General features: G+C 37.4%; 2 protein-coding genes across 7 annotated transcripts; both read right to left on the bottom strand.

Annotated features, from left to right (window-relative positions):
* Window positions 1-63: 63 nt before the first annotated feature.
* On the bottom strand, window positions 64-13,482 carry pir (pirin). The gene is made up of 9 exons (XM_077203657.1): window positions 13,344-13,482; window positions 13,160-13,252; window positions 10,701-10,781; window positions 8,877-9,083; window positions 5,050-5,134; window positions 4,075-4,119; window positions 1,126-1,208; window positions 955-1,021; window positions 64-512 (listed from the first exon to the last, which is right to left on the bottom strand). Exons 1-9 carry the CDS (start codon window positions 13,434-13,436, stop codon window positions 394-396), a joined length of 873 nt encoding a protein of 290 aa, XP_077059772.1. The 5' UTR covers window positions 13,437-13,482; the 3' UTR covers window positions 64-393.
* Window positions 13,254-20,242, bottom strand: LOC143711737 (uncharacterized). Of its 6 annotated transcripts, none has more exons than XM_077203650.1 (12): window positions 20,159-20,242; window positions 20,016-20,069; window positions 19,493-19,657; window positions 19,191-19,273; window positions 18,912-19,084; window positions 18,239-18,454; window positions 17,679-17,973; window positions 17,427-17,560; window positions 15,575-15,814; window positions 15,231-15,392; window positions 14,279-14,368; window positions 13,254-14,098 (listed from the first exon to the last, which is right to left on the bottom strand). In XM_077203650.1, the coding sequence occupies exons 3-12, from the start codon at window positions 19,585-19,587 to the stop codon at window positions 13,931-13,933; spliced, it is 1,656 nt and encodes a 551-aa protein (XP_077059765.1). In that variant the 5' UTR covers window positions 19,588-19,657; window positions 20,016-20,069; window positions 20,159-20,242; the 3' UTR covers window positions 13,254-13,930. The 6 variants fall into 6 exon arrangements, with proteins under 6 accessions (XP_077059765.1, XP_077059766.1, XP_077059767.1 ...); XM_077203651.1 differs by having other exon boundaries at window positions 19,191-19,367; window positions 20,159-20,218; XM_077203652.1 differs by having other exon boundaries at window positions 19,191-19,367; window positions 20,016-20,216.
* Window positions 20,243-21,205: the final 963 nt, after the last annotated feature.

Consider the following 21,205-nt stretch of genomic DNA (forward strand, 5'->3'; position numbering starts at 1 on the left):
GAAATCATGTTGAACCAGATACAATGTGAACCAGAGCCAGATGCAAAATAAAAAAAGGAAATAAATAGTCAAATGATTCTTTAATTATAAGAATTACATACAGTAGATTTTAGGTGATACATCAGACTAAAAATCCTTTGTTACAATCAGAATTACATCAGAAATTTGAGTAACATGTTGCATATATAGTGGCCCCAAAAAGTATTTGCACCCTTAAAAATATATAAATCTTTTAGTTGGAAATTCTGCTTGAATATAAGTGCCACTTTGTTTTTCAAAAGTATGATTTAAATATCCACTTTTTGAGGCTGCTCAGTTAAAGTTAAAGGCACAAAAAAGAAACAAAGCACATACTGGATATATTCTTATAAAAAGGGAATGTTTATGCAAACTTTAAAACTTTTGACTAATCTTTGATTTCCAAACTTTTGCCCTCTCAAATCCATTAGTGGCTGATCTGAAATCTGAGATGGCCTGATCAATCTCTTCTTTTGTGTTCATGACAAAGGGCCCTGAGAAACAAATAAATAAGTCCTCTGGATTTAGAAAAATATATACATTGTATAATATATATATATATATATATATATATATATATATATATATAACAAATAAATAGGCAATATATATTAATTTAAATCAAATAAATGTATAAGCAATATACAGTACATGCAAATTAACACTGTCAATTTAATGTAAATTTAAAAAAGCATTCTTGTCCCCTCATCCATGTAAATAATATTTGTATAATTAAAAAAAATCTTTATTTGGGGTCTTTTCTGAGCAAATACTGATTTATGCATCTAATTTAATTTGATTAATGATTAATTAATGATTAATCATCAAATCATGCATTTAAATTCAATAACAAATTTTTCATTGTTTGATACCCCCAATTCAAATATTTGGTCATTAAAATGTGGAATATTACTTACCTCTACCATTATAACTTACCATGCTTAACCACAGGCTCATTAATTGGTTCACCAGCAATTAGCACAAAGTGAGACTCCTCCTCTGCCTAAAAATAATAATGAAGGGAATAAAGAGACTGAATTTAGACTAAACCTGAACTTGTATAAAAAAAACCAGAGTAGCTTTACAGGAACAATAGGAAAAGAAAACCTTGTTTTCCACTCTGACGCATTCACCATCTTCCAAAACCACCGTGTGGTGTGGTTCAATCGTCCACAGATCATCGTCTGGGCCTGAGGGGAAATCAAACAGACAAAATAAATTTCACAATCCTAAACAAATTATGTTATAAAACTAGTTCTATCATGACAATTCTGCATGATTTTAGCATGGTAATGGATACAACAATGTTAATGTACTTGGCCTTGGCGGAATATATCTGCTACATTAATTCATTACATTTATATAGCGCTTTTTTACAGGGTACTCAAAGCGCTTTACATGGAAGAGGGAATCTCCTCAACCACCACCAATGTGCAGCATCAACCTGGATGATGCGACGGCAGCCATAGTGCGCCAGAACGCCCAACACACACCAGCTTACTGGTGGAGAGGAGACAGTGCTGAAGCCAATCATGACATGGGGGTGATTAGGAGGCCATGATGGACAGAGGCCGAGGGGCAAATTTGGCCAGGATGCTGGGGTTACACCTCTACTCTTTTTCGAAGGACATCCTGGGATTTTTAATGACCACAGAGAGTCAAGACCTTGGTTTAACGTCTCATCCAAAGGACAGTGCTCTTTGACAGTATAGTGTCCCTGTCACTATACTGGGGCGTTAGGACCCACACAGACCACAGGGTGAGCGCCCCCTGCTGGCCTCAATTACATTGCTGCTGCTGTTGATTATTGTTGTTGTAGATTATTGCTGCTGCTGCTGTAGAGCAAGTACAGGAACTTGCTACTGCCAATTCATATGCCAATACGCTGCTGTGACTATGTAAGACATACTGCTGCTGCACAAATTGCATATATCAATTACCCATAGCAGAGCTAACCCAAATGAATACGGGATTCATTTTCACTGTTATGCGGATGACACCCAACTTTACCTGTCTACCAAACCCACCGGTTCTTTTCCACCACCATCTTTATCCAGCTGTTTAGCTGAAAGCAAAGATTGGCTTTCAGCCAACTTCTTGAAGATAAATGGCAACAAAACTGAGGCTTTGCTTGTTGGGACTAGATCTGTTTTGTCTAAAACTAATTGTCTTCCTGTGTACATTGACAATACTGCAATCGGTCCTTCTTCACAGGTTAAAAGTTTGGGTGTCATCATGGATAGCACACTATCCTTTGAAGCTCAAATTAATAATATCACGCGGATTGCATACTTCCACTTGCGTAATATTAACCGTCTCCGTCCCTTTCTTTCAAATAATAATACTGCAGTTCTTATTCACGCACTGGTCACTTCACGTATAGACTATTGTAATGCTCTTCTCACAGGTATTCCCTCCAAACTGCTCCATCATGAAATGGCGTATGTATGACACGCCAATTCGTATTTCCATTTTTGGCGTGCTATCAACACGCATAATCGCTTTTCAGCGTGTTTATCAACGCCTTTGACTTAACGTTATATTACTGTATGTATATATATATATGACCTCCCCCAACCCCGTCCCTAAACCTACCCGTCACTGGGGTTAATACCATTTATGAGTGTTCTCCTACCATCCTAGGAAAAAAAAGATCGCTCCACAGATGTAGATATAGATTTTGCTTCGTTTCGCTCGGACATTTAACGGCGTACACATACACACGGAATCACTCGGACATTTAATGGCGTAGACATACACGCAAAAGATTTCGGCGTGGACATACACGCGGATAGCTCAAAATGCGTATAGATAACACGCCACTTGACTTGAAAGTGGCGTGTATGTTTACGCAAAGTCATGATGTCATGTTGCCATAAGCTTCAGTTGGTTCAGAATTCTGCAGCTCGTGTTCTCTCTAGAACACCATATACTGAGCACATTTCTCCAGTTCTTCAGCAATTGCACTGGCTTCCCGTAAAGTATAGAGTTGAATTCAAGATCCTGCTACTTACTTATAAGGCACTCCATAATCTTGCACCCTATTACCTTTCACAACTACTCCATGTTTACACTCCTTCACGGGCTCTCAGATCTTCATCTTCAATTTCTCTTGTAGTACCTCAGATTCGACTTACTACCATGGGTGCCATATCTTTTAGTTATGCTGCCCCCCGCCTATGGAACTCTCTTCCCCTTGATGTTCGCAATAGCGACTGCTTCTTGACTTTTAATACGCGTCTAAAGACATATCTTTTTTACGGGCTTTTTTATAACATGTTGTATTGAGTTTTTAATGCACCTTATTTGTATGTGGCTTGTTTGTTGTGTGTATTGTCTTATGCAGTGACCTGTTTATTGTTTGTGAGGTGACCTTGGGTGTTATGAAAGGCGACATTAAATAAAATGCATTATTATTATTATTATTATAGCAGATCTATACAGGTGGAGTTGGGGAGGGTGGAGGGTTTTAGACGAACTCTGAAAGTGCGCTGCAAAGTGCTATAGTGAATGGTAACCAGCCATTCAAATGTTAAATAGCACGCTGCAGATTCGACATGAACCAATCAGCCTGTGCCAAGTATTTAATGCTGTAAATATCATCAGCTTTGCAGGGTAAAGATGGTCACGCATCGCATCTCACCCACTTAGATAATTTCTCAAGAAGCCTTTTTCTCAACAGCTGCTCAATTTATGCTAAATGCATTTCAGAGAAAAATTAAAATACAAGATTCATTTAGAAACTCCTTTGAAGTAACAGGTGGAGTATTTACTCTTAATTATTGTGTTTAATTTCCTACAACCTGGAAATCATCAAAATCAACCTGATAAATCAACATATCAAACACTGCTTCGGCAATCTCATTTCTCAACGTGAGCGTTTAGAGTTGCCATTGGCACAAGATCATAGGAATAGTCTAAATGTCTGTCAGATGTCCAAGAGAAAGCGAGAGGGAGAGAAAAAGAATCATAAAGCACCTGCTCGAATTTCAAGGTCAAAAAGCTGCTATGGTAGTGGACAAAGTTTCTTTTTATGCGGTCTTCATTTGAACTCACCAGTGCATAAAGAACCTGTGAGGGTGTAGATGAAAGCGGTCCAACCTGAGAAAGGAATACGATAATTAAAACAATGGAACTATATAATTATAAAATAATAAGTGTAGGGGTAATACCCTTTTGACATTGAGATAACTGTCAAAAATTTTAGCCTCGGAATGGCCTGAGTCCTTATTCATGTTAATATACAGTGGGGTCCAAAAGTCTAAGATCACACTGAAAACATGAGATTTAAACGCGTAGTAAAATCGGAAGATGTAAGATTTTGACAATTTTAAAACAAAAAAATGTAAAGTAAAATTAATAATGTATCCATTAAATAATATAACGTTATACACAGCCATTTATATGATAAAATTTTCTTATCTTGATGTGACTTAGGCCATTCCGAGGCTACATGTGGATGCACAAGGGACCAGGATTGAAAAGCCTGACCCAACCTTTCCAACAGTTTTTTTAGGGGGCCCTTGAGTGATTTTCTGTGGTCAGTTTCTGATAATGATGTACAACAAGCTCAATATTGATGCCAGTAGGCTAAACTGTATCTTTAAAAACACTTTAAGTGTGAGTCAAACTGTTCCATGTATACAAGAACACTTCATATATTTGGATTAGTTGTGTTACCTGACATCTTGCTTTTGTAACCAAAGGAGTCACCGTTGTGACTCAAAGAATCAAGTATGACTTCGTTCACTATTTGAGCAAAAATGAAACAATAAATGTCTTATCCCAGAACTCTGAGTGAGGTATGATGTTTTACAGTTACACACCTTTTAAGGAAAATTAAGACAAATTTCTTGCTAAATGTGTTTGCCTTTACAAGGTTTCCCTGGTAAACCATGTTTATAATGACAAAATTGTGTACAAGCCTTTAATTTCACTCTGTAAGTAATTTGGGATTTAATGGAAAGCTCTCCCTAACATGGGGGAAAACACATATAATAAAAAAAAATACATCTGATAATCATCTTTTACCTTTAGGAACGGGCTGCACATGCTTTGCACCTTCCTTCAGCATAAAGTCAAGGTACATGGTTGGAGTTCTCGTATAAACCTTTGACTGACAACAGAAATAACATGTTATACCACAACACAATGTTTTATTACAGCAGAAAACTTCTGTGACAACAACATTTTATGTTCTTTATTCATAACATGTCCATTTTTACCAAATTTCTTTATTGCTACAAGACAAAAAAACAAGATAAATTGTTCAATATTGTTTAAATTATGAGCTCTAACAGATGTAAAAACATTGTGTGTGAGTTCCAGTGCATATCTGGTTCCAGTAAGCCCAAGTATTTGGCTGACCCACATTTAACTTCAGCGCGGCATCCACCCCTCTGCCCTAGAGAAACCCTCCATAACCACATTATACATTTAAAACATTTTGCAAAAACCACTTCCAATGAAGCCTGCTCCAAATTTCCTGCTGTTGTCTGAGAGAGGGGGCAGAGGATGGCCTTGCAGCAGTAGTCAGCGTGATGAACCCTGGAATCAGATTGTAATTCGGATGTTCCGATTGGATGGAACATTTACAAAGTCGGCCGTTTGGATCAAAAATTCAGTGATAGCTGCTCACCGTGACTCTATGGTCTTGTTTTTTGCCTTAAATCATAGATGAGAAAAGACAGACAGAAGTGTGGGTAATAGCTTTAATGCGTTGATAAATGAATGGTCAAATGAACATGTTTAGAAAATTACAGACGATAAGCAGATGGAGGCGTACAGGCTACTTTTTTCACTTAGTGGTTTGGTTCATAGAGTTTATAATAATTATGAGGAGCATGTTTATCACCTAATAAACAAGCAGGATCAAAAAACTACAGAGACAGTTCCAACCACCACCTTTTTATTCCAATAAACAACTTTTTAAATCATTTTTGGAGGTTTTAACATTTATTGATGTCCCAAATGGCACACTTCATTTGTACTTATGGTCCTGTAGACTTACAATGGCCGCAGCTTGAGTGTGATCGTGAAGTCCATGAGACAGAAGTGTGCTCGCGAGCGCCCCCTTTGCGGTCGATATGCAACCTCGAAGCGTACTTTTGCCTAGCCCGCACTGAGGCGAGCTCTGCAGCAGATTGTCAATGCGACGTTACTCATAGGAAGATCACGATTATTTAAGGTGCCATTTGGGACAGGGCTAAGATTATGGAGCGAATTATGTGCCATAATTAAACAAACAAATACAGCATTTTGCAAACAAACTCGATCTGCTTTGCAAAGGAAAACTCGACTCACAAACAAACTCGATCTGCTTTGCAAAGGAAAACTCGACTCACAAACAAACTCGATCTGCTTTGCAAAGGAAAAATCGACTCGCAAACAAACTCGATCTGCTTTGCAAAGGAAAAATTGACTCGCAAACAAACATAAAGCAATGTTCAAGTACAAAGGTCAATTTGTGCGAAAATGCAGTGGAGTAACAAATATGTATTATGTTTTGCAAATATAAATAAATGAGCCTAGATAATATTTCACAATTAAATACAAACCATCCTACAAATTGCATGTAACCTTTGAAAAAATACCTAATCTAGTGCATACAAATGCATATCTGTCTGTTTTGATTGTGAGACAGTTGGCTTTTAATGAGATCTCCCGGCTCGATTTTCTCACAAATGTGTCCACGCAGATTTTCTCACAAATGCGTCCAGGCAGATTTTCTCACAAATGCAGTTGAGCAACTTCCTCTTCTAAAACAGTAGATGGCGCTAAGATAGGGGATTAATAAAGCCCTAGTCTCCCGGGAGAAGAACTGATTTGAAACGCGTGCTTGCCTTTGCCTACAGCTGAGGAAAATAAGCGGTGAACATGTGAGTTTCTATCTTACTGTATCTATAATTTACCTTTTTGAGGTTTTCTTTTGCAAAATGTTATTACATATATAGACAGAAATCCACATTAGCACTTCACTCTCTCTAGGATAGAGGAAGCTAAAAAGCTCTGCCATCATATGTTGCTTTTCTACATTTTTGTAAAAGCGTTACATTTACTTTTGTTCTCCATATGAGTTCTCCAATGAGACCATTGCATTTAATTGAAATGAGGGTCCCACTTATTTATTTATTTAGTTGGAATTCAGTCAGCTTAACTGTTAATGTTATAAAAAAAATGAATGAACAAAACAAAAAATATACAATTGTTTCTTAACTTGCCTTTGACATATGCAGTGCCCAGATTATTTTGGACAGATAAATGAAACACTCCTTTCAATTAAATGAAATGTTCTCATTAATTTATGGAGAATGAAAGAAATAGACTTGTTCAGTGTAGACACAATCACTAATTTAGTCATTTCGCACGTGTCCGATAGGAAAAATGTAAAAACAACATTATGATGGCAGAGCTTTCAGTTTATAGATTCCTCTATCCTAAAGTGAAGTGCTACTAAGTACTAATGTGGATTTCTGTCTAGATATGTGATAAAATTTTGCAGAAGAAAACCTCAAAAAGGTAAATTATAGATACAGTAAGATAGAAACTCACCTGTTCACCGCTTATTTTCCTCAGCTGTAGGCAAAAGCAAGCACGCGTTTCAAATCAGTGCTTCTCCCGGGAGACTAGCGCTAAATTAATCCCCTATCTTAGCGCCATCTACTGTTTTAGAAGAGGAAGTTGCTCGACTGCATTTGTGAGAAAATCTGCCTGGACGCATTTGTGAGAAAATCTGCCTGGACGCATTTGTGAGAAAATCGAGCCGAGAGATCTCATAAAAAGCCAAGTGTCTCACAATCAAAACAGAAAGATATGCATTTGTATGCACTAGATTTGGTATTTGTTCAAAGGTTAGATGCAATTTGTAGGATGGTTTGTATTTATTTGTGAAATATTGTCTAGGCTCATTTATTTATATTTGCAAAACACAATACATATTTGTTACTCCACTGCATTTTCGCACAAATTGACCTTTGTTGCTTTCTGTTTGTTTGTGAGTCGAGTTTTCCTGTGCAAAGCAGATCGAGTTTGTTTGTGAGTCGAGTTTTCCTTTGCAAAGCAGATCGAGTTTGTTTGTGAGTCGAGTTTTCCTTTGCAAAGCAGATCGAGTTTGTTTGTGAGTCGAGTTTTCCTTTGCAAAGCAGATCGAGTTTGTTTGTGAGTCGAGTTTTCCTTTGCAAAAGCAATCAAATTTGTTTGCAAAATGTGGTATTTGTTTGTTTAATTATGGCACATAATTCGCTCCATATAAGATTGCTCTATGGATCACTTGTGCCAACCACTATAGGCTAGAAACAACCTTTCAAGAGGGTTCCCACATTTTTACCCAGATTAATTTCCATGGCTTCTCCAGTTGTTTATGATAACTGGATAAATCCTGTAAACTAGGATTTTTTTAAAACAATTCATATTTAGGTATATTTGATTATGATTGATACTTATCAATTCGTGAACAATTCTGACCCGAAAAGTCTAAAGCCTGCTACAGACTGGGATTTCGGCAATCCTATAAGATCATTACAAATCACAATGTATCGTAGGCTATGACGCAAGCTAGTATAGAAGAATAAAATGTCATCAGAATGCGCTAGATGTAAACAAATAAAGCAAGATGAATCGTAGGGAGCGAAAGAGGAGACAATGGATGTGGTCATGGCTAAGGAAAAGAGGCCAACTTGGCATTTTAATTTTGCGAATGGAGCAAGCTTGGTTTTAAGTTTTAGAGCCAAACGCCATTTCATGTTGCATTTTTATTGGCTAGTCAATAGAAACAGTTTTATTCTACACAAGCACAACTTGTAATGAATTTTAAGATTTTATAAATTGGAAATCTGTTTCAATGACCATAAAACACCTACCTTAACTCCAAGAGCTTCCCCCGAGATGACATTCACAGTGACTCCATCTTTGCTGGGTTTGGGAATCTCTTTGCTCTTCAGCTCCTGGTACTGAGGCTCCACCATCTTATCTGCACTTTTCAGGTTCACCCAAAGCTGAAGGCCATGAATGCGTCCGTCTGACACAGGCATCTCAGCATGAACCACCCCACGACCTGCCGTCATCCACTTACACAACAGAGAACAAACACATAGCCAAGTAAGAACAAAAACGAATTTTTCATTCTACTTCTAATGGTAGACATATCTGGTTGTAATCACCAATAAACAGACTAACCGCTTGGTTCAGGGGATTTTACACTGGTTAAATGTCATCTTCATGTTGAGCATGAGAGATGTTTATGAGCTTATATTTCAACGTAAAAATGAACCACTCCAGTTTTAAGACAGCAGCTTAATATACCTAATGGCGCACTTTTCTTTCTCCTCTTCCTTTCTCGTTCTCTCTTAGTGAAAGTTTTCACTCCTTCTGAGGTTTAGCAGCTCCTCTCAGGGAGCCATTGTACAATAGGTGTTTTGAGTTATAGCGTGAAACACTTTTTTCTTCACTGCTCTCCTGGTATTATCAGGGAGTCCCTTATGTTTGATGGTGAGGCAGTAGCCCCGGTAGCTGGAGGTTAGGTGCGAGCTGTAGTTAAAGTAGTGAGTGCTACAGACCTATTAAATGCCCATTAAAATTCCCTCACTGACCCGGGAATAAGTGAGACAGCTTTATGACACAGGAAAACACAGGAAGTGCCCTATGGGTGAACGAACTCTTAGTCCATTTGGTGAGTGCGTGTGTGCATGGATATAAAATCCTATTAAATGTAAATACATTTTGTTATAGCTTTCATTTGAAATAATTGTAACTTACATTTTTACAGCATGCATATAAAAAATAAAAATGGTGGCTTTCATTCTATCTATGAAAGACTTGCCCAAGTGTAGCTATGTACACTACTTTTGGTTAACTTTTTTTTAAGGTAAAAACACCCTTTTAAAACAATATTAGTTTGTTACTACAAAACTACAATGTATTGATACATACTACAATATGTAAAAAAAAAAAAAAAAAAAAAAAAAACCGCTAGAGGTCGCTAACCTCTTACAATAACAAAGGCGAAGGTTTATGACGCAGTGATAAGCTGAATGATGGGACTTGCTGTCAAGCTGATGGATCTAATAATGTTTATGGATGAGTGAAAACATTCATGTTTTTTAACATTATAGTGGTACGAAGCAGGTCGCGATTGCTAATAAGAGACAGATATCACATGCCAGTCCCGCGGATATAAAGGAATAAGGACATTTAATTCTACAGCAAGTGCTGGATTACTACTAACACAGGTCAGTTTATTAGACGAATTAAACTTGTGAGGTAACACAGCGCTGTTTCACTTGGTATGACTTTACACTATCATACTAAACAGCATTTAAATGTGTGTTGAAAGTTATAATGTTATTCTATGTGTTAGTTCGTTTGCTATATAAAACTAGCAGTAAGCTAGATCAACATTAGAATAACATACTGATCATATCATAACATTTCATCATGTTGAGCTATATAACATTGATATGTTTTATGTACATTTGCTCCCCTGTCTAATAAAGTATGTGCAAGAGCGGTGTCGCTGTCAAGACATGACTCGTGAAGCTCTGTCAAGTCCAAGTTAGTCAAAATTTCGGAAAATTTCTAAATTTCACCTGCACAAATTCGCTGACAATGTTAAATATGACAGCACCTTAAGTAATGAGTGTTTCATCCTTTTGAGAGATGGTAAGAAGGTCTCATTGTTGTTCTACCTGAAGGTCCCCAGGCTGCAACCTCCCACTGTGACCACAGAAGTCTTCATGGGCTGTTACTCCACTCAACAAGTATGTTACCTGTGAAACAAATTTAACACAAATGAAAACAAAACCCTCACATCTGAAGTATTTTAAGATTGTAGTTTTATGAAAATTAAGCAGTTTCTTTGGGGGAAATTCTCACAAAAGACAGAAAGTATGGAAAATTCATTGACTTGATGTTCATTTAGAGAAAAATAAACATGTCAAAAGTCGTACAGGTGAAAGGTGAAACATATTTCAAGGGCTGTGTTTGCAGAGTAGACACAAACATTTTATGTTCAAGGGATTTTGGTAAAGCCCTGATGGACTATAAAGTTAAATGCAAAAAGCAGATATATCCCACGCAGTGAGATGGAAAATTTAAATTGTTAGTGATTGATGTTGACGATGAATATTTGATCAAAATCTTACAGTTAATAATTCTGGCACAAATACAAATATACATTTTTTATGAATGCCCAGTAAAGGTCTTTCACGCACCAACAAAAACAGTTCTTCCAAGCCAAGACAGAGCTAGAGGCTTGATGCTAATGTGTCATTATCTAAAATTTGCATACATTACATAAGCATGTTTTCAATGAACAAAATCTGCCAGCAGCCGTTTCCAATTTGTCCACTGAAAAAAAGCAAAAATGAATCTCCATGGTCAGCTGAGGTAGTCCGACATACAGCCTGGAGGGATTGCATGTCATCTCCCACACAGACAACGTTGCTCTCAACAGGATACGGGGTGCGGGGTAAGAGGTCAACATCTGACCCCTCAATGGCTTGCTTGACCTGTGGCCACAGGCAGCCTGTGATCTCTAAGCACAGCTGCGATCTGATGGTCACATGACCGTTTGCGAACAAACACACCTGCATGTCTCAAGCAACATAGATACCCCGATGAACAGCCTGGACATTTGTGCTTCACAGCCTCGTTTTAATTTTTGTATATCCATAACTAAAGTCCATTGTATAGTGTTTGTCTGTGTTATATATCCCTGCAAAACAAATTACCTCTTTAGAAGGAATAATGTTTATTTTGTCCAGGATTTGGCTTTAGAGTGCTCTCTTAAGGAGTCATTTCCAGCAAGTCTTACAAATATTAGAAGACAAATCCATTTGTGAAGGAAGGTGACAGAGTGACTCATCCTCTATAAGAAATGAGATGAGAGTATGTCTCAGCAGATGGCAATTGATGAAATCACAATCATAAACAAGTCTAAATGATTTCCACATCCGCATTGACCGCTTTCCATAGAAACAGTTTATGCTAGACATGTTGCCAAACTGAGTAAACAAATGAGTAGGCTGATCAGATGTTGTAAATAAATAATCAAGGAGAGAAATTCAAAGGCTAAGTGAGTTGATCAACTTTTCTTTAGTCAAGTTTCAAATAATACTATCAGGGCCAGATCTGGCCAAAACACTGTCATTTTGAAGGAAGCGTTTTTAATGACCATGCATCCTCTCACATTGAGTGAACAGAACTTGAGTACTCAAACTGCCAAGAACAACGGGATCGGTTTACCGGATGATCTATATATTCTTGCCAGCTTGCCTTTAATATTCTTTTCTGTGTTTGGAAATAGCAGTTCAAAGGACGTGTTCCTTAAAAAGAATTCTCATTCTAGAGAGCTTCTGCTAGAACAAAAGTCTATGTAGTGCAGGATGAGTCATCAATATTGTTGTTCTGTTACATTTTAAATGCGTACATCTGCTAAAAGTCAATTTAGTCCATGTTTTGGGAGTACATAAACATATAGACGACATCATCGCTAACATGCATGACCTAAAAGCCAGTTTGAGCGACTGTGCTGTGATAAAATATTAAGAAAATGAGTCCTCTAGTGGTCGAGAGGTGTCATAATTGTCCTTTTGATGGGTCCATATTTTTCTATTTTAACTCAATGCATAATGGATATGAAAAAACTGTTACAAATTGTCAGTGTCATAATTTAAGGAGAAATGTAATAAACTACTTCATTCCGATGGCTTGTAGGACCATCGTTCATAAACACACAGAACGGTGTTATCACGTTGTACCTGTTACTTTTATCAGCGATTCTCTGAGTGGACTAACTTAATCATAACCGTTTGTCATTTAGATGCCCCACAGTAAACAGTTGTTTTTACTATTATTTAGTAGAATTAAACAGTTACACATTTAAGTGTACCTTAACCCACTTCGTGAATTAAAAATAAAAGTCCATGATTTAGCTTTTTGAGCCGTCATGCGCCCTCTGGCGGAATGTTCCGTGTTGTCCTGGTCGGAAGCAACATTTGGTTTAGTAACATTAACGTTAATCCACAAATAATTTCAGTTTATTTCATCTGACTGTACGAATTCATGGATTTGACAAGTTTCGAGCTTTCCATGACAGCAATGCAATGAAACATAGTTTTAAAATACACGACTTGATAGCGTTTACCGTCTCAAATCCACGGTGAGGATGATCAGGAAAACCCGCTGGTTTGGCAATACAAAATTCATCCAGCATCAAAAAAGGGTCGAGATTCTGCAGCTGAAATCAATCACAATGCAGTTTAATTATCGTGCATTTCGAAGCAAACACAACACAACACAACGTAATGCAAAAGTGATCAAGCCAGCACCTCGCTCCGTCCAATGCTTCTGCGAACTCGAGCTCCGACGCCTTCAGACTGTTCGACGCTCAAAACCACCTTAGAAACTCTTCTCATCATCATAAACAACTTGGTATCTACTTATGGTCAAAATATTTTGCTTCACCCCTCAGTTTGTGAGCGGCCAAATGCACCGGAAGTCAAAAGCTTTTTGAGATGCACATTTATTTAAACAAAGCTCTGCTTTGCAATGTCATTCGCTGTCAGATTATCTGTATTCACCTATGACAGGTGTTTGTTTTATGTTGACGTTTTGGGTTTGCCAAGGCTTCCCACAGATCACAATGCCAGTAGATTTAGATTATTTAAAGCTGCAGTGCAACAATGACTATGCAATATTTTGAGCCACAAAGAGTGACCGTGCATTTACATATGACTAGCAGATTAATAAAAATGCATTCAATTTATTTATTCATCAACTTCTTGCTATACAGTGCAGCATCTTAAAGACATTTCAAAGCTGTCACTCTCAGCATTTTCCCCAGTGAATCATTCTCTTCTGTTATGGTCAGTTTAACACCTGAGGCCGCTCATCCCTCCCTCTTCGCAGCTGGATTTTACAGCCACATGAGGCCGTGCATGTGTGATATGTACTCTTCAGTGCGGGTCTTCTCCATCCTTGCTGATGCACTCTCATCCAATCCACTGTGCTGAGCTATGATGTCTTTGAAAATGCGTATACTTGCAGCTTGACCCCCTGCAAGGTTTACAGCATGAGGCCCAACCTGTGGAATTTCATATATTTATTTACTGTAAGTGCTTGTGTTGATGCTATCTACAGCCTAACATAGTGTTAAGGTGCCGTGCAGATGTTATCTAGAAACTTTCTCAGTGATGACTCACTTCTTTTAGGTGTTTTGACCTTGTATTACACATCATATTACATAACAAGAGCATAACAGAACCTGTAGTGCTGCATATTGTCCCATCAGGTACAGGGGGCATCCTGCGGTCCATTGCAGTGATTCTGTTATACATGGCCAGCCCTCCAGGACCTGTCAAGCAGGAAATGCTTTACTTATGTACTTTTGTATCTTAGTTGGGCACATGACTAAATAAAAAACTCAGTTTTAAGACAGTATGAGAGAAATAACATTAAAGATCCTGGTCTATATTACATTGTGTATAGTATTCATACATTTACATATTTTTGTTATGATGCTCACATTGCAAAACCAAAAAAATAATTATTTGAATTATTATAAATTCACTTAAATTGATGAAATATTTATGAACATTAGCTTATAATCTCTCTCTCTCTCTCTCTATCTCTCTCTCTCTCTCTCTCTCTCTCTCTCTCTCTCTCTCTCTCTAAATATATATATATATATATATATATATATATATATATATAAAAGTTAAGTGAAATCATTACCAGAGTTAATTATATTATATCATATTATATATATATATATATATATATATATATATATATATATATTTCTTTTTTTGTGGAAACCTTGATGCTCTACCATTCAAAAGTTTGGGGTAAAAATCTAATTAATCCTTTATTCAACAAGGATGCATTAAATTGATCAAAAGTGACTTTATTTTCCATAACAATTATTTATATTCCAAATAAATATATTGAATTTTCTAATCATCATAAAATACAGCTTTGTCTTCACAGGAATATATTACATTTGAAAATATATTAAAATAAAAAAACAGTTATTCTAAATTGCACTAATATTTCACAATATCACTGTTTGTACTGCATTTTTTATTTTTTTTAAAAAGTCATAATTATTTTAAACATTTGACAAGTATTATTTTAATTGTTTGAGATCAAATAATAATTACTGACCCTTATTTAGGCCCCCTGGTTTAAAGAAGTATAAATGTCCATGTGCTCACTTGAATGGGGAATTTTGACATGACGTCAGAGAGTAAAGGGTCCTGGGTAACATCCAGTTTGCAGCCTGTTGCCAGCCAAATCTTTTCCCCAATCCACTGGTCGCCGCTACACAGGGAGACCCGCCAACGCTGGGATTCATAACACCATTTAGCTTCAGTCACCTTGGTATAAAGACATATTAATTATTAAAATATATATATGATTTAAATAAGGAATCAAATTTGGTACTGCTACGGACTCTCCTAGAACTTGGAAAATGTCTATGAACTTTGTGCTCAACTGTCAAAGACTCCTGACACAGCATGACGCATAAGCATAACAGCCTTACAATATAAAGACACACCTGGCAGTGAGCTCTGATCTGTAGCTGGCCACTCTGAATGAAAGGCTGAAGTTGTGAGTAGGCCTCGGGGGTCACTGCTCCGCCTTTTCTGGCTAGTTTTATCATTGCTAGCCTCTTGTGAAGACTTCTTTCATTATAGAACTGTCTTAGGTAGGCCAGGCCATCCATCTTGATCCCATGCTCAACGTGGGAATAGCGTCCAATCAGACTCTCTATATCCCCAACGTCAAACTGCTTAAGCTGGGAGAAAGTAAAATTTGTTAAATAAAATACTGTGAAATCACATTGATCTCTGATAGCCCTAGCCTCTGTAAACTTTAAAGTCGGCATGAAACAGAAGTTGTGATAGATTTTATCAAATTGTGGCGTATATATCCAAGTGAAGAAGCTTCTTGAACAAGAAACAATGTAGAGCAGGACTTGATTTTGTTCATTGGGAATTGATTAGATCATTGGGGTTTGCTATAGCTGTGATCTCATGTGAGTGACAGGTTTTAAACACATCATCAGAGAAAAGATGTCGTTGCAATAGAGTGCTGCATGCGTGACGTAAATACCCGGAAGACTAAGGGGCTAAAAAGACTAAAACAACTGAATACTTTCAGAATACATTTACTTGACAATGCCATTTTGGGGGCCTCAAAATGCAAAATTTCGAAAACGCGTTTTAAGTTTTGAAAACAATACCGTTATGGTCTCTGTGTCCACTACAAAAACGTGAATTTGTGTAATTCTTTGCTTGGCCAATCAGAACGCTTTTGAGGCGTTCAAATTCCAATTCTGTGTCTTGTGTTTTGTAGGACTTTTATTTTGAAGTGTATTCTCAGTTCCCTTTGTTTCTGTGTTCTTTTCTGTGGCCATGTTTGTATAACTATGGTTTTGTAGTTTTTCCTGTTGATTAGTCTTCCCAAGGTGTCTTGTTATATCTTGGTTAGCTTGTTTGCCCCTGTGTATATATACCCTTGTGTTCATTGTCTTTGGTCAGTCATTATGTCACGGTTGCGAAGGGACAAGAATCCAAATGCAGCACAGTTTATTTACAAACACAAACAAAATAATCCGCACTGAATTTCCAGACCTAAGCATGAACAGGAACAACATCCAAAGACCAAGACCACCACAGCTTCACATGAACAAGTAACGAAAACTACTGACAAAAGACAACTGAACACAAGGGTATTTAGGGGAAAACAAGCTAAGTTAACAAGTAACAAGACACACCTGGGGAAGACTCTCCATGTAATCATTGAAAAAAAAAATTTTTTTTTTTTTTCATTTTAGGTCGTTCTTATCACACAGACCTAATTCAAAGCATTTGTTTTACCAATAAGTTTGGTTTTAGTTTTTGTTTTTGTGATGCTATAAAACTATAGGTTTCTGCTGGAAGAGTTTTTAGTAAGGCAAGGGTGCTCAGCCTGTGGTCTGTGTGGGTCCTAACGCCCTAGTAGCCTATAGTATACCTTCGGGTGAGATGTTAAACCAAGGACCTGACCTTCTGCTCAATTAAAAATTCCAGAATGTCCTTTGAAAACAGAGTAGGGTTTTAATCATCCCATATGCTGTATACTGAACACTTCATCACTCTGTCTCCTCTCCATCAATAAGCTGGTGTGTTGTGGGCATTAAACCTCTGGTTTAGAGCACCTTCAAATCATCATTCCATGTTAATTTATTTATTTATGTGGCAAGTAGCAGGTCGGTAATCACAAAATAAATCCCTTCAGGATGATAGAAGACTACTAATATTCGTATTGGGGTCGTGACCACCCTGTCAGGGATTATTTGGTTATTTGATCATCTTATTCTACATTATTCCTTATGTTTGTTTACACTCAAATCGGGTGTAACTTACTTGTAAGTGTTTACGTAAGACCCAGGTCACATGACATGCACGCTGCTTCAGTGCAATTGAGATAATGTGGGCGCTGGTCAGACCTCCACCTACCACAATCACTCTCTGGCCCATCTGACACACAGCAGGAGAACCTAAGAAAAAGAGTGTATTCATTTTCTGCTCTGAATTAGTACCCAATAAACTATGGTTTGGTTATTTCTTTGCTTGGATATCTGGATGATCAGGTTTTGATCACGTTTAGAAACCCACCTGAGGAGGGTTCACCCATCTCCTCATGTGTACAGAAGTAATGCATGAGCTGCACTGTGTGTTGCAGACTTTCTTCTGGGTAATTCTCTTGGATTGCCCGCACCCAACATGGGATGTTTGCCATCTGCGCCCTCGAAGGCCCTGTCGCCATAATGACAGTTTTTGCCGCTAAATTTTCCCCAGTGTTTAGCGTCGCCTTGAAAAACTTCACCTTGCTCTCATCCTCAGTTAACACTGGGATGATTCTGTCCACTGTAGCTCTGATTAAGACACTGTCCATGTCATATTTGCGTACCTGGGTGAAAGTCCTTTTCAATGTAATCCATAATTAAAATATTTTCTAGTGAATTTATTATTCAACATTTATATTAAGTTTAGTATTAACACACATTGCATGTTGCATTCCAAATGAGAAATCTGATAATGGTAACTGGGCATCATGCAATACAGTGATTCCAATTACCAGAAGAACTGGTAAACCCAAATGTTTTACAATTAGTTTAGTAATTATTGTTAGTCCGGCATTCCGTTTGATTTCACATGCTGCAAGACGTTCAGACCTGCTCCTGGAAGAAGTCTATACTGAGCTGTGTTCCTGGAAGACTGAAATACAGATGTTTCTGCAGTCCGTTTGTTGCGCTAAGAAGCTTTTTGTTCTTCTTTCCCAGGCGATTGTCGTTAAAAAATGCATTCTCGTCCTGAATGTAAATTCGCTCAGGTAGACGATACAGCTCCTCCTCCCGATTTTGCTCCACCACAAAGTCCTGCAAGGCCTTCTGGGATTGCACACAGATGCAGGAACTATCAGTCCTTTGATAGGCAACATCACTGTAATCATTGTGTATTGGTTTGCATTATTATTTTTTACAAACTACTGACCAATTTAACTTCTTACAACAAAGTATATAAACTTTTTTTTCAGCCGAAACTCTTTGACCTAAAATATTGAAGGACCCTCTGAGATTTTAAGTTAATATTTCAATAGTTTAACAACTATCTGCATGTTCACGATTCTCTGATTTTAGTTCATCTTAAGTCTATTTAACACTTAGGGAGTGGGGTGTTAAAAAGGTGTTAACCTTTTTATTTTAGTATGTATTATTGTTATTTTGCTTTTTTTCCAACTCAAGAACCCTTTGCAGTTCCTTTAACTTCAATTTGAACTTTTGTACTTTTTCAAACAGTACAGTATTTCAAAAGCACATATTATCCAAATGTCAACACATTTATTACCTTATTAAATGGATCGGTGTGCACCAGCATGTGCGATCTGAGATGAGGGATGTTCAGGGCAGTAAACTGGCTTTCCCACAGTGATGTCCATTTTCCATAGGAATCCACCACTTTGAAGTGCAGCGGAGGACATGGCAGATGTTTGGCTTCATTCTCTGTGTCAAACACTGCTCCTGTTGGAATGAAGATCTAAAGCTGTCTGATGATAGAATAAGGATAGATGGATGGAAGAATAAACAAAAACCAAATTTGTCCTCATCACAAACTGCTTGAACTTACTGGTGGGTTGTCTCTTTTTACTTTTGTAGCGTACACTTTTAGCCTTAGTTTTGCTCAGCTGAATTCCCTGAAGGATGTCAGCACTAGATTGGCAGAGAGGTTGGTCAGGGTTTGAGAGCAGGGTAGCCAGGGTTAGAGCATGAGGACCACCTCCAATTATTAAAACATCCAACATAACTAAAATAAAAAAGAGACAAGAACTAAAAGCAAGCAGAATCAAAGGAAGAATTTATTGTTGCATGTCACCTATAATTGAATCATCTTACTTTTACTAGTAGACAGAAAGTAGAATAATCTCGTACTTGCTGATGAGGTCTGTTTTCTGAAGATGAAGAGCAGTTGGTTGACAAGGAGTCTTGTTGGACAAACAGTTTTCGGTTTGGAAATAGTGTAGCATGTGGTACGCTGTCCACTCCAGATACTTTGGCTCCTGATTGGCTGGAAGTAGGTCTCAGAATAGCTCTGTCCTAGAGCAGAGAGGCTTAATTTTAGCTCACACTCCTCACTGTTATCTAAACAAGCAAGAACTTTATATATTGCATTAAATTTTATTTAATTGTCCAAAATGTAAAATGCCATTTAACATTTTAATATTGCTAATATGTATATTAAAGGTGCAATAGGTGATTCTCCACATAATGTTTTTTGTTATGCTGGTTAATCGTCTCCTCATATCCTGATAGCAATGTCAAGTGGTCTAAATTTATTTGTATAAATATGCTGTCTGTGGAAGGTGTAGGACCATAAAATGTTTGTCAATCATTGCATTCGGTCCGAATGAAATGATACCATGTGTTCCCTATCAGTCAACGTGTGTTTGCATACCTCTGCACAGCCTGTTCACTCAGACATCATACGTCCTCAGCCCGTTCACGTACTCTGTGCAGAAACAGCGAGAATGGCAGGCAACCAGTTGTTTACGTTCATTATTGTAGTACTGTTACTCACTTTACAGTAAAGTTTCTCACCAGTGAATGACATGATGTAATCTAATAACGTTGTCTCTGGTCGTCTCACTTCTGGTCTGTGCGGGTTCATGTATTTTGGAGGAGGCGTGGCTTTGGATGGCGATTTGATGGGAGGGTGGGATCGTATACGCTTTCAATGCTAGCAGGCTAAAGTTAGCATTTCCCAGATCACTTATTGCACCTATAATATTGTTGGTAGTTGTTCAACTTTTCATTTAAGTTTAGACTCTTTAGAGTCTAGATTCTTTATTGGTTTCATGAAGAACCTTTAACATCCAACCTTTCCATTGTACAACAGGTTCTTTATAGTGGAAAAGCGTTCTTTAGATTATTAAAATGTTCTTAACACTAGAAAAAAGGGGGTTCTTTTAAGAACTGTTCCCTGCTTTTTTCTATGTTATAGGCCTTAGTCAGGTTAGATGCCACATTGAATTGAACACGGATGAAAACGACGCTGTGAGGTATAGACTTAGGCTGCGTCCAAAATCGCATCCTCTCGTGAGGTAGTCTACTTATTTTGAATAAGTAATTACTTCATGACTGCTAAAAAAGTATGTCTTATATGCATGTGTGTAGCCTGAATGTAATCTGGACGTACTACATTCGCCATGTTGTTATTAACACATTAACACATGAGAATTCAGACATATTTTTTTTCACATTCTGTTTTACGTCTACAATATAGTAGGGAAGTATGCGATTTCAGATGCAGCATTGTCTTTACAATGTCATTCACTGTATAAAGGTTCTGGATCACATAATTTTCACAACTCACAACTTTCAAAACTCTTTTATGGAGTTTTTTTCTATGAAGGTTTTTTTTAAATGATGTTTCATCAGCTGAACAATCAGTTTGCTGTTATTCAACACTTATTGTAATTATAATAAGTACATAGTATGTACAGGGAGAACAGGACTGTAAAATAAAGTGCTACAGTACCAGTGTAGTTTCTAACTGTATAAACTTTGAACAGACTAAAATATATGGATTAATGCTGAGCCCATGAGAGTTGAATTGTTCTCACTGGTAGATATGTAGATTAGACT

This window comes from Siphateles boraxobius, unplaced genomic scaffold (assembly GCF_051911475.1).
Source record: "Siphateles boraxobius isolate OS27281-9 unplaced genomic scaffold, OSU_SipBor_1 5, whole genome shotgun sequence".
In the NCBI taxonomy this organism is placed as follows: domain Eukaryota; kingdom Metazoa; phylum Chordata; class Actinopteri; order Cypriniformes; family Leuciscidae; genus Siphateles; species Siphateles boraxobius.